The sequence below is a fragment of the Malus domestica genome, chromosome 08 (assembly GCF_042453785.1).
Source record: "Malus domestica chromosome 08, GDT2T_hap1".
Taxonomy (NCBI): Eukaryota; Viridiplantae; Streptophyta; class Magnoliopsida; order Rosales; family Rosaceae; genus Malus; species Malus domestica.
In genome coordinates this window covers 9,467,228-9,481,341 of record NC_091668.1, presented here as the reverse complement: position 1 = coordinate 9,481,341, position 14,114 = coordinate 9,467,228, and the positions used below count along the sequence as shown (strand labels likewise).

Below are 14,114 nucleotides of genomic sequence, written 5' to 3'. Positions count from 1 at the left end.
GACATAATGTTTTATATGTTGGTATATAAATTAAAGTTAAACTGTGAGATGACAGAGAGTTAATGTCCCACTTTGACAGAGCTCCGTTAACATTTTTCGTAATTTAAAACACAAAAGTTCAACTAAATCAAACAGTTTGTGAAAATTTTCACCCTATTAATACATTTAACACTGGAATTATATAGGCTACAAAGCAAAAGAAATTAGGTCATTGTATCGTAGTCCTTCCTTTCTTTGGTAACATAAAGGGGGTAGAACACTCCAAAACTAACTCATGAAATTATACAAATAGTTCGAGTCCATTTACATAAGTGTATAACATATATTGTCTATTAACTTGATCACATCTAAAAGTTCATTTCAAATGAACATCATGCATTGATGTACTCTAAAAGTTTCGATGAATTACATCATGCAAAGAATATGAATGCAAGTTCTATGTGTACGCGCAACGCATGCCGGCATGCATGTACGTTGGAGCTGAAAAATCTAACATCGTTGTCTTGGCGCATGCACACATTCCAATATTCTATACGATCCTCGATCGATCTCTCTCTGATTGTTCCTCCCAACACGTAAATAAGAGTGAGAAGCACTTCCTCCTAACACGTAAATAGGAGTGAGAAACACATACAATTGATGTTTAAATTTTTTTCAGCCACACTTTCATTTATCTCCAAACATGAACTGGGTAGGTAACAGTTCTTTCTATTTTTTAGAATCAACGAAAAAAATGGCTAGTAAAACATTTAGTTGACAGATTCTGCTGTGAAAGTGGCAGGCACGATGAACAAGGAAGTGAGAGTCAAGTGAATGATGACATTTGCGATGTGAATTAATTCGTACCAGAAATGGGCAAGCAAACCAGTAAAGATTTGAGCAAGTAAAAGATGCTTTGCAGTTGCACTACGAGGAAAATGGGAGGCATTAAATTGGGGGCCACCGTACACGGCGGCGACAGGCGCCCCACAATTACTCAAACTACAATAAATCGCGCCAACACAAAACTGATGAGGAGGACAAGGAGACAGTGATCCGTCGTGTCACAGTAAAAGGAGACGATGATGGAGATAAAAGAGTGAAGTGAGTGAGTGAAAAGCAAAGTCCGTTACGTTGACGAAACGAAGGTAAAAACATAATCCACGCATCCCAAGGAGAATACAGAGCAGAAGAGAATGTCACTCGGTCTCTGTCTCTCTCTGACAGCACCACCACCGAAAGATGGCGACACGCCTGCTGTTCACGGTGGTCCCGCGCCTCTATATTATATATCCACTTACCTATGCCCGGTAAGCAACTCGATCCAAAGTGCATGTGTTAGTTTTGTTTGGGGTCCTAAGCAAATATACCATGAAAACAAAGCGCCCTCGGATCTCATGCATTCATGTTACAAGACAGACTACGTATCTGTTGTTATTTAGTTTTGGATCTCAAAAAGTTGGTAATGTAAAATGATTAAGATTCAGTCACAAATTAACTTGTGCTTGTTTTTTTATTCAATGAGAAGTTTGTCACAATTAACATAAATCGAATCGAACCAAACCAAACTATCGTAGTTTCTTTAGTAATCTTAGGGTACATGCTTGTTTTTTTTTTTTTTCCCTATTTGTCAACTTCATAAGTTACTATATATGCGCAACAATATACTAAGTCTATGAAATTATTCCAATTTGTAACTTTTATTGGTGTTTATTGACACTAAGAGAATAAAAGTATGCATGAAAATTCGTAATTATGCACCTGAAAATCATGAATCATATCAACTAGGGAACTAATTTATCTCATTCTCATTCTTTATTTCATTTGCCGATGAGAAATGCTAAGGGGACATTTTTAAATGTAAGACTCTCTATGGACTCTTTACCACCTCATTTCTTATACAATGTTTCGTAATGTTGACATGAAAATTGATGTTAAACTTGTGGGATGGCAGAGAGTTCATTAAAAGTCCGACTTTAAGAGAGTCTCATTAACATTTCTCTTTTCCAATTCATGACTTTCCCGTTTCAAAATAAGTAAAACTGCCATATAAAGTCCGACTTTAAGCGAGTCTCATTAGCACTTCTCTTTTCCGATTCATGACTTTCCCGTTTCAAAATAAGTAAAAATGCCATATATTCATTTTCTTTTTCCGAAACTATCACTTAACCTCCCTGTTTTCCATCTTTTGTCGTCAGCGATAACCCCCTTCTCACCGAAAGATGTCATCTTATTTCCTCCATCTCAACCCTATAGGCCTATCCTCCATTGATTGTGTGGAGTTCCCTTTCTTTCTTAACGGAAAATTAGCCCTGGAAAATCTCTAACCTATTTCTTTTGTAATTCTTCGCTCGTATTATTGGTACCTTACATGCTACAAATGTTTAAGATATGCAATGCAATCGTCAATCTTGTGCGATACTATCATACTAGCGTTATGCAATCGTCAATCGTGTGCAATACTATCATACTAGCATTTATTCATAATTGTAGATTACATGTTAACCAATAATGATAATAGCATCATAAGCGAATGAAGCTATAGCACAGGCGAAGCCAATGAAGGTTCAGGAGGATCACTCGACCCTTCTCACGTCCAAGTTGTGGTTATATGCCTTGTTTGTATCTTTTTATTTTTTATTTTTTTATATATATATAAATTTTTTTAAGGTTTTGACCATGCTGGTCCATTGAAAAGTAAGTGTGATACTTGATTTTTTGATCCGTATCCTCAGAGTTATAATTCATAAATGAAATTTAACATTTTGTATTTTTTCTTTTTATTGTGTTAACGATCACTGATTAGCTAATTACCTAACCCTAATTATACAATTTCTAATTTCGCCACTGAGCTATCGTAACTCATTTTGTAATGAAAATTTGATGCTAGCACATAAATTTTACAAATCTGTATAAACTAAATAAAATGGGGAAAAGGCAAAATTCCAAAGAAAAAAAATACAAAGTAAAAAGAAAATGGTGAACATGAGGTGGTTGGCAAGGAGGATCACGTTGTAAGTAAAGCTGAGGGGAGGGCTCTGCACGCGTGCGGGGGCCACATCCTTTTGGGCCCACAATTGTGGACCACACCCAGAAGTGGTCTGCTGGCTGGCGTCGAGCACACTCTACACATCAATCGACACTTGTCGACCTGTTGCAGGCCCAAAGTTTTTACCAACAAAAAAATTTAAAAAGTAAAAAGAAAAAATAATTCACATAACTTTGGTGGCAAGCTTTTCTGTCCTACCACCGGGAGTGGCGGGGTAGGCTGTCACTTTTACCAGCCCACAGGCTTCTGTCACACCCCGTTGACATATAATAAATAATAAAATTAGATTAGGGCTTTTGCTTTAATTTTCTTTTGTGTTAGGCCATTGATGTTGCATGCCTCCTTATCTTTTAACAATTAACATAGATTAAGTCTTGGGATTAAAGCTAAGAGCTTATTAGTTAATTAGTGTAGACTCCTCGACAACTGTTAACGTTAGTTTAATAATCAGTTTGAAAATACGTATACTTATCACTTATAAACTGTTGATACAGTTTGAAGATTTTTGCTATATTCAAAAGGACAATGCTATTTAAACGGACAAAACGAATATACTTCCTGACACAATTTATATGTGATAGTATAAATGAGTTTTACATACTATGGAAGGTCATGCCTATATTAGAGAGTGTACAAAAATGTATAAGTTATGTGTGTTAAAATAAAATTTGGGTTGTTGTTAGACCAACTCTTTCGTCTTATTTTTCCAAGCCACATTATAATACCACCCATCATAAAAAGTAAAAAATTAAAATGTTATTTCCTCACTCATTATTATTCTTAGAAGAACCTCTAATATACAAGCCCAACAAAAGGATAAAATTGGGAAACACACGCTCAACCGTTGGATTTCTCTTATAATGAGATCGTGCGACTGTCAGTTAACCATGCCTTTTTACTTTTTTGTTTCTTTCTTTCTTTTTTCTTCACATATCTCTACCTCGCGAAGGCACCAGAGGTTCTCCGATTCTTCTTGAGTTCGAGGTTGGAGTCGATTGATTTGCGCCTGCTAGTGAGGCAGAGTGATTTCTCCCATTCAAGGGGGGAAAAGGGAAAAATAATAGGGTTTAAAAGTATTTTTATTTTTAAAAGCATACTTATTATAGTCAAAATAGTGTGGTAAGTGCTTATTTTCATCAAATGGAGGACTTATTCGTAAGGACCTTGAAAAAGTTTTAGGGTTTCGTAACTTACAAAATGGGGCAAAAAAGTGAATATCATGAAGGGGAAAAGAAATTAGATTATAATTGAATTCTTAAGTCTATCTTAAGATTTGGAGCATTGTATAATCAAACACCCACTTAGGTTGGTCTGCCATTAGCTTCTAATTTTGGCCAATCAGATTTAATTATTTTTTTTCCTTTTTAGTGACGGCCAACTTTGAGGAGTGGAGAATGTGGGAAGGTTTGAAAAATGCATGGTGGGAGATGAGAGAAGACCATGCCACATTGACCTGGCAAAATTTGGCAAGTTGTATTGACTTGTACATGTTCAGTAAAGTGAAATTATGGTGGAGAAAAGTACTGTATTATTTTGTGTAAGACTATGAGGGGATTCTAAGAAAGTGGCATACTTAAGTCTTTTACCTAGGACAATTATGGATCTGCAAAATTCAACCCCATTGTGACTTGTCATAGCCTAGGACTCAATAAGATATGGATAGATTGTGTAGCTAGATTGGCTTAGTGTAGTGTGCCAGTCACTTTGCACTTTAGTTTGATATTCTTCTTTGTAAATTAGACCGTATAAGTATAGAATGTGTTACGTGAGGTATGTTGTACATTTGTTACATGTAAGTTTTTCTTAGCTAATTGACTTATAGTTTGCAACTGCATTTTTTTTATATTGGAAGACAATCTTGTTGACAAGTCAGAAATAAACAGACTCAGTATCCTTTTTGAGAGTTAATTAACTGAATTGGTAGTATCAAAATTTCTTCTGGTTAGTTAACTCCAGTGACAAGTGACTAATTGATGGGTACATACGGAGAAATTTTTTAGTGCGCTGAGAACACAACCTGTTACATTAAGTATCATAATACAATTGATTGGATTTTTTTTTTTTTAAAGTTTCTAACCAATTATATTATTACACTTGGTATATCGGACCGTATGCCCGACATATTGAAAAAATCTCTCGTAGGTATGAAAAAATTAGTATTATTTTGACCGAAAGTGGAGGGAGTAGCATATATTCAATTAAGGTTGCTATGGTTTGGAAAAACAATAGAGTAAGACTTGGGTTATTGTTTGAATATTAGTGGGTTAGTAATATATAGTGGGATGAAAACGTGTTTCCTTGCTTATTTAATCAACTAAACACATATGTCTATAAAGAAAGGGTACATGTAATAGGGTCGTGGAACTACATCATCAACACGTAAGGATGAATATTCTGTATTCAGTCCAAACTAATCGATAGAGAAAATACTTCCAATCAATATTCGAGTACTAGGCGCCACAGTACTGAAATAACCCACTATATAATATGATGTATAAATATATTTTTCTATATTTTAATCTCATAAGCGAGGTTGATTAATCAAACATATATAATTTGTTTTCTAAGTATAAAGCAACCAGTTGGACACTTGTGCATGAGATCAGACTGACCCAAAATAATTAAACAACCATATGACAATATCCAATATTGCTTGACAGCCAAACTATGCTTATAAAAATTGCATGTATATATAAGTGCATATATATATATATATATTTGCATGAGGCGTGATGGCATGAGAAAATGAGGTCGCATGCTAAAACCCTCATGATTTTGTCTTTGTTTTCACATGCAAACCATTGTTTTTACCCTATTAACTTTTCACCTCATTTTCACATGAAGATTGGAGGGTAAATTCGAACGGACTGACCGTCTGGCATATGGCATGTACATCAAAGTGTGGATTGATGCAGAAAACTCAGAGATAAAAAAAGTCCTAGAGAGAGAGAGAGAGAGAGAGAGAGAGAGAGAGAGAGAGGACAGTCGGTGAGACAGAGTTGAAGTGTTGGAAAGCGCCCAAACAAACCAGTACCGCAAGAAAAATCAGCAGTAAACGAGAGAGAGAGAGAGAGAGAGAGAGAAAGAGAGAGAGAGAGAGAGAGAGAGAGAGAGAGAAATGATGTGAATACAAATACAGTTCCTCTTCTGTCTGAAATTAAGGGGGTTTTCTCTTCTTAAAAACCTTTTCCTTTATCATTTTTCTGCTCCATATATATTTATACATACATAACAGTTTGAGTTTGAAAAACCAAAAGCAAAAGAACACAGCCACTTCTCGACAACTCTGACCATGAATGAAACAACAAAATCACACTAATAGTCTCTCTAGCTTCCGGGCATCAACAAAACCTTCCTAGCAAATCCAAACCTGTAAGTTTCTTGTCTCAAAAATCTTCAATATTATCTCTTCTTCCCTTTATGATTCTGCTAGTGATTTTAACACTCATCTTTTAGTCTCATACGCTCCGTGCAGCGTAAAGTATGAGTGCCAAAATCGCGATGTATGATTCGTGTGCTTATAGATCCGTATAAACAGATGTAAATTTTGTGACTTTGGTGTTATATATAGTGAGGAGGCCTTGTCATGATGGCGGTGACGTCATCCTGCAAAGATGGTGGGATGAAGATGCAGATGGACAATGGCAAGTACGTAAGGTACACGCCGGAGCAGGTGGAAGCTTTGGAGCGGTTGTACCATGAGTGCCCGAAGCCGAGCTCCATGCGCCGCCAGCAGCTCATCCGTGAGTGCCCTATCCTCTCCAACATCGAGCCTAAGCAGATCAAAGTCTGGTTCCAAAACCGCAGGTGAAAAAAAGTTTAATATCTTTTCTGTTCATCAAGCAGTCAAATTTCTCAATTGGGTTGATTTATTTTTGGTTTTTAAATTTTGGGTTGGATCTATTTATTTATTTATTTTTGGCTTGGGTTGTTGTGTTTGAGCAGATGTAGAGAGAAGCAGCGGAAGGAGGCGTCGAGGTTGCAGACCGTGAACAGAAAGCTGACGGCGATGAATAAGCTTCTGATGGAGGAGAATGATCGGTTGCAGAAGCAGGTGTCTCAGCTGGTCTACGAGAACAGCTACTTCCGCCAACAGACACAAAATGTAAAATCATTCACCTCCATCATTTACAACATTCAAGTAAAAAAAAAAATCATCTTGGTCAATTTTCTTACACAAACGGAGAAGAAAAATGCAAATTCTCACCAAATCACCGTAAATTTTGAAAAGCGATTTTGACACTCCTCTTTTAGCCACTACACTTCAAATCGACAATTTTACAGTTTTTCTTAACTTACCGGCAAGACGTTAAAAAATGAGTCTTCAGATATTTTCACTCTTAATTTCTTCATATATAGTATTTCTTTTATTTTTGTTCCTTATTTCTTGTTAAGTTATTCAATCGTAAAGCTAGAATTAACTGGAATCACAAATTTTTAGTTGTTGTGGGTTGAGAAAGGGGAATTCTCTTATATTGGCTCAATTTGGTGGATCAAAATTGTTCTTCTCATAATTCCGATAAATGGGAATTCAAATCAATCTAGGAAAAATTTGATATTTTTTTTCTTGCAGATAATATATAAACTTTTATTTATTTTTTCCTTAGGTTTTTGGCATGATGGGGTTTTGAGATTTGTTGTTTCTTTGTTGGATTTGCAGGCGACTTTAGCCACGACAGACACAAGTTGTGATTCGGTGGTGACGAGCGGTCAACACCATTTGACTCCGCAGCAGCATCCACCACCACCGCCAAGGGATGCGAGCCCTGCAGGGTCCGTGTTCAACACCATTTCATGATTTTATTCTTCTTGTATTTGTTTTGTCCTTTTCACTTGTTTTTTTCTTTTCTTTGGACCGCTGAGAGAAGAGAATATATCAGATTTTGATTGTTCTTTCTTTCTTTTCTTTTGTTTTGTTTGTTTGTTTTTAGACTTCTGTCCATTGCAGAGGAAACTTTAGCAGAGTTTTTATCAAAGGCCACTGGGACTGCTGTGGAGTGGGTCCAATTGCCTGGGATGAAGGTCTCTCTCTCTCTTTCTGTCTCTCTCTATACATCTTTTTTTTATTCTCAATACCATTTCATCAAACTTTGCTAAGCTTCCAAGCAACACCCAAAACACATCATTATCTCAATTTTTTTTGACACACTAATCTTTTGCTTTTGCACTTTTGGGTCCCCCATCCTTCTTATTTTTGCTTCACCCAAGGCAATAGAAGAATATTGTATTGCATTCTTTTATTGCACATAATTGTCTAGTAAAAGCTTTTGAAGTTCTCTCTTTATCAAATTCAAATGTACAATGAAGAGAAGTTATTTTCTCAAAACGCATAAAAAAACAGTTGTGTAAGATACACAAAAGTGTAAAAGCATTCTTTTTACGTACTTTGTTAAATGACTTAAAGGATAATCAAGATGCATAAGAAAACATGGTGTAAGATACACTGAATGTGTGTATTTTTTTTTTCTCAAAACGGATTAAATTTGATAAAGAATTGATAAATATGCACAAATTAAACCTTATATACATTTTGCATCAAAACTAATAAGGAGGACCGTATTTGACAATAAACAGTTAAACCTTTATTGTCTATTTAGTATTCCTCTAATTTTATTTCGAATTAAAAGTTTATAACCGATTTTAGTCATGCACATTTCCTTAAAGAATTAAGGAAGTAATTGCAATTATTCTTTTCTTTTTTTTTGGTCGGGTCCCAACTCTGCATGCCAATGCTGATTATGTACTTTGTACGTGTGTTTTGAACTGCACAGCCTGGTCCGGATTCCATTGGAATCGTTGCAATTTCTCACGGTTGCACTGGTGTGGCAGCACGTGCATGCGGCCTTGTAGGTCTAGACCCTACAAGAGTAAGTTCTTCTTCTCCCCCACTTGCTCTACTAAATTAAAGCACTAATCTGTGTAAAATTTTGGTAATTAAGTGTTAATCAAAGACACTCTTGCTGTACACAGGTCGCTGAAATCCTCAAAGATCGGCCTTCGTGGTTCCGAAACTGCCGATCTGTGGATGTGCTGAACGTGTTGTCCACTGGCAATGGTGGAACCATTGAACTGCTTTACATGCAGGTAAGCAAGATCCTCTCCAGCCTCTATTTCTGTAGTTCTCGTATCTGTTTTCATCAATATTAATAAACATGCTTAACAAATATCTGAATTTTTTTTGCCTCTTTTAGCTCTATGCACCCACAACTTTGGCTCCAGCTCGAGATTTCTGGTTGCTTCGCTACACATCGGTACTAGAAGATGGTAGTCTCGTGGTATGTGATGATTTTTTTGTCCTTACGAAGTTTTAATATAAAATAGAACTTGGGTGACACTAAACGAACAATAAGCCTTGTACATTAATTAGTGTCCCCCGTTCCATTTTTTTTTAAAAAGTTTTGTAAACGATGTCCTTGTTTCTTTTGTATGAGCACTCAATAATTTGGTGTTACTTGTTTGTAACTTTGCCCACTTCAAGCACCTTTAATTTGGTTTTTATGCTGTAATTGTTGTTGGTAGGTCTGTGAAAGATCACTTAACAACACACAGAACGGTCCTAGCATGCCACCGGTGCAGAATTTTGTGAGAGCAGAAATGCTGCCGAGCGGGTATCTAATTAGACCTTGTGAAGGTGGTGGCTCGATCCTTCACATTGTTGATCATATGGATTTGGAGGTATGCAGAGCAGCCTGGCTTTTGTACGTTGAAGCAATGTCATTTCCTTGACTTGATTGATCACAATTTTGACTTGTTAATTTGATCGCTTTAAACCAGCCTTGGAGTGTACCCGAAGTGTTGCGCCCGCTTTATGAGTCATCAACACTTCTTGCTCAGAAGACAACTATGGCGGTAAGATAGTTTTCTCCTGATCGATGTCGTTTTTTCTTGTTTGGATATTAAAATTTGGTAGTTGAGAATGTTTGTTTAAAACAAGTTAGAATCGTAGAAATGATGAGCTTGCATAATATTCGAAGAATGAAGCACCATACATCTTGTGTTCTAATGTAGACGTATTTCTTATTTCAGGCATTACGCAACCTGAGGCAGATTTCTCAAGAAGTTTCTCAGCCTAATTCCGCTGGTTGGGGAAGAAGGCCTGCAGCTCTCCGTGCTCTTAGTCAGAGATTGAGCAAGTGCGTTATAATTTCACCTCCTTATGATTTCTTAGAATGGTTAATCAACTTTCACCTTGTTGGAGTCTTACAAATTTTGTATTGCAGAGGTTTCAATGAAGCAGTTAACGGGTTTACAGATGAGGGATGGTCTGTTCTAGAAAGTGATGGTGTTGATGATGTTACCCTTCTTGTGAACTCGTCTCCGGGCAAGATGATGAGTGCAAATCTTTATACCAATGGAGTTCCATCTATGAGCACTGCAGTCTTATGTGCCAAAGCATCCATGTTACTCCAAGTAAGGATTTAGATGCGTTTTGGCCAATAACTAACAAAATTAAGTTGCAATAATACCTAATAAGAAGCAGAAAAAGTATCCAGAAGGCACATATCAAATGATTTTGGTTTACATTTTGGTTTTTTGCTCTTTTTTCTTCTCTAAAACAAACATTTCAGAATTTCGTTATTGACTTGTGTGTATCGTTTCCATTTCCTACAGAATGTGCCTCCAGCCATACTTCTTAGATTCTTGCGAGAACACCGATCAGAGTGGGCTGACAGAAGCATTGATGCTTATTCAGCTGCTGCTATCAAAGCTGGTCCCTGCAACATGCTAGGGCCTCGAGCTGGAAGTTTCGGGGATCAGGTTATTCTTCCCCTGGCTCACACAATTGAGCATGAAGAGGTAGGCACCTGGTTTTGAATTTTTCAGTTAACCGTAAAAGGCCATTCTTTCATTAATTTAGCTGTTTTTTTTCATCTTAGCATAGCAATATGCTATCTGAATTCTGATATATTTTGGTTTTCTGTAAACAGTTCATGGAGGTCATTAAGATTGAAAACATGGGCCACTATCGAGAGGATATGATGATGCCTGCAGCTGACATTTTCCTCTTGCAAGTAAGTACATATATTTTCTTTTCGATTTGATTAGTAGCATAATGTTCTTGCAGTAATGCTCCACAGAAGTATTTGCAGTATATTTTTACTCTTCATATTTGATAGCTCTTAACATCCTTACTGGCTATGGTCACTGATTCTTGCTGTTTCTGTTGCATCAAACCCCAGCTGTGCAGCGGAGTGGATGAGAATGCCGTCGGGACCTCCGCTGAACTAGTATTTGCTCCCATTGATGCATCATTTTCGGATGATGCTCCAATTCTACCTTCTGGTTTTCGCATCATCCCTCTTGATTCTCGGATGGTAACCATTCATCTTTTACGATATATCATAATATTATAGAATTCATTTTCCATCCCATTTGTTTGATATGTTTTGTGTGATTACATCCTATATGCTTAAATTGTTGTGCAGGATACTCCGAGTCCAAACCGTACGCTTGATCTTGCCTCAGCTCTTGAAGTTGGACCTGCAGGAAGCAGAGCATCTGGTGATAATGCTGGCCACTCTGGCAATACAAAGTCTGTGATGACAATAGCATTCCAGTTTGCATTTGAAATTCACCTCCAAGAAAATATAGCCGCCATGGCTCGGCAGTATGTGCGCAGTATCATAGCATCAGTGCAGAGGGTGGCACTGGCACTCTCCCCGTCTCATTTTGGTTCGCATGCTGGTTTCCGGCCTCCACCTGGCACCCCTGAAGCACAAACACTTGCTGGTTGGATCTGTCAGAGCTATAGGTGCGTATAGTACAAGTTCTTATGTTACAAGAGATTGGGTATTTGGTTTGAAAATGGCAATGATAGTATGACACTTGTTGCCGGATCCTGCCATCAATCGTTCGTCGTAGAATTGGACAAAAGTGACTGCTGTATGCTGATTAATCTTGATCTTTTCAGGTGCTATCTGGGTGGAGAACTACTAAAAACCGAAGGAAGCGAGTCCATTCTCAAATCCCTTTGGCATCACTCGGATGCAATCTTATGTTGCTCCTTGAAGGTAAATTGCTTACCATTTTTCTTTGGTTTTACAATATGAAGCATTTAATTTCATGCCTTTCGTAACAATTTGGTTCCTCCTCCCCTTCCATAATCTAACTGCATCATTTATGCAGGCAATGCCAGTTTTTACATTCGCAAACCAGGCAGGCCTTGACATGCTTGAGACGACGTTAGTTGCACTTCAAGACATAACACTGGAGAAGATTTTTGATGACAACGGAAGGAAGACCCTATGCTCCGAGTTCCCGCAGATAATGCAGCAGGTATAGTACTTTGAAGTCCAGCTAGATTTTCGGTACTTTTGAAATAGGCGATTAATTAACCTTTCGTTATTCAAATCTTGGGGGTGCAGGGTTTTATGTGTCTTCAAGGAGGAATATGCATGTCAAGCATGGGAAGGCCGATCTCGTACGAGAGAGCAGTGGCATGGAAGGTGTTGAACGAAGAAGAAACTGCTCACTGCATCTGCTTCATGTTCATCAACTGGTCATTTGTTTAACACTTTGGAGGCCACAAGAACAACATCATAGGATATAGAACTTAGAAATTAAAACCTCTTCTTTGCACCAAAGGCATATTGGGCCCAAATTTTTTTGGTTATCAATATCATCTACTCTTTGCTACTTTTCTTTATGCTTTATTTATGAATCATAATGCTGCTGCCCTTTGTTTTCTTCTCCCTTTAAAAAAGACTACATACCAGCTTTGTAATCTTGGAGTTGAGATGAGCACTGCATTTGAATGCATTTTAGGATCTCGTTGAAAAGAAAAACTCACTCACAACGGGGTTGTATACCTTCTCTATGTCAGTCTCGTCATGTGATAAGTCCTGTTAATTGCGGGTTTCTATGACACTCATGTTTGAAACTGTGGGTTTGAGATTAAATATGAACTTTAGGTTTATGGGTACCTACATACAAACACATAGATATATATAGACACACAAGAATATATATTTTGTATTGGGGGTTATTTCGGGACCATACGTGTAAATGATAGGTCACGGTCCAAAATTGTGGGGTGACATGGGCTACATGCCCATCTGGTGATTGCTGGGTTGTGGGCTAGCTGAGAAAAATGGTGGGTCAACAGAACCCAACCTCTATTATTGGGCTAAGAAAGATAAAGTGAAAAAAAATAAAGCCCAATATGTGGTATGCTTATTCATACAGGCCAAATAAAATTAGGCTCAGAAGAAAGAAATGAGAGGCCGGTTTGGGCAAGCCTAATTGGGCTTTGAGTTGGCTGAGATCCAAGACCAGCGTAGCTGGGTTTGAGGGTTTCACCAAAAAACCACATGGGGGCGGCTGTAGGCGGTGGTGCATGGTGGCACATATACTAGAAGGGTGTCAGGAGAGGTAATCTCAGGTGGTGGCGAGTCAGGGTTTGATTGGAACCTTGAAATTCATGACACGAGGGAAGGGGGGGATCTCGAAGTCGAGGCTGTTGGGAAAAGGTTGAAGATGCTATTGTGAATACTGTGTTTAAGAATGGAAAAAGTTGAACAAACTCGGAAAATTGAAAATAAATAATCAATACAAACAACACCAAAAATTAACATGGTTTTGCTATATGTACCTACGTCCAAATGGCAGCAGTAACAATTTTTCACTACATCAATAATGAGTACAACGAATAATCCTGCCAAGCCTCTAGAATAATAAACTTGATGAAAAACCTGAAAGAACAAGAAATACACTTTTTATCTCTTTTCTTTTCTCTCGCATACACTTTGCCTTATCCCACTTTGACTCATTAAGTGGTGTATAACTTATTGTTATGCTACAATTCAAAACTAGTGCAATAGCCCTTCTTATACACATAATAAAGGTCTTCTTCAATGAGGATTAATAATCCTGATTGGATTCTAGTTATGCCTCTTTCTCCAATCGAGAAACTAACTCCAATTGGGAAAACAACATAAATTGGGTAAACAAATTAAATTGCGAAAATAATTCCAAGTAGGTAATAATTTAATCCTATAAGTCTATAATTCTAATAGACTTAAGACAATTTATCATGGGCTCGAAAAACCTAACAATCTTCCCCTCCACACCATGAGGATGGTATACC

The 14,114-nt window shown here is 37.4% G+C and overlaps 1 protein-coding gene and 1 long non-coding RNA gene across 2 annotated transcripts; both read left to right on the top strand.

Moving 5' to 3' along the window:
* The first annotated feature begins 287 nt into the window (after positions 1-287).
* Positions 288-1,485, top strand: LOC139198425 (uncharacterized). Its single transcript, XR_011583899.1, has 2 exons — positions 288-691; positions 782-1,485. It is a non-coding gene; the product is annotated as an uncharacterized lncRNA (long non-coding RNA).
* Positions 1,486-6,007: 4,522 nt separating this feature from the next.
* On the top strand, positions 6,008-12,664 carry LOC103441156 (homeobox-leucine zipper protein ATHB-8). Its single transcript, NM_001293821.1, is given in 19 exon segments — positions 6,008-6,400; positions 6,600-6,835; positions 6,974-7,133; positions 7,689-7,801; positions 7,960-8,050; positions 8,800-8,895; positions 8,999-9,112; positions 9,220-9,303; positions 9,548-9,703; positions 9,803-9,877; positions 10,055-10,161; positions 10,249-10,438; positions 10,640-10,825; positions 10,957-11,040; positions 11,209-11,343; positions 11,455-11,780; positions 11,940-12,039; positions 12,155-12,304; positions 12,394-12,664. Coding segments are annotated over 18 exon segments (2,535 nt in total). The 5' UTR covers positions 6,008-6,400; positions 6,600-6,614; the 3' UTR covers positions 12,541-12,664.
* The last annotated feature ends 1,450 nt before the right edge of the window (positions 12,665-14,114 follow it).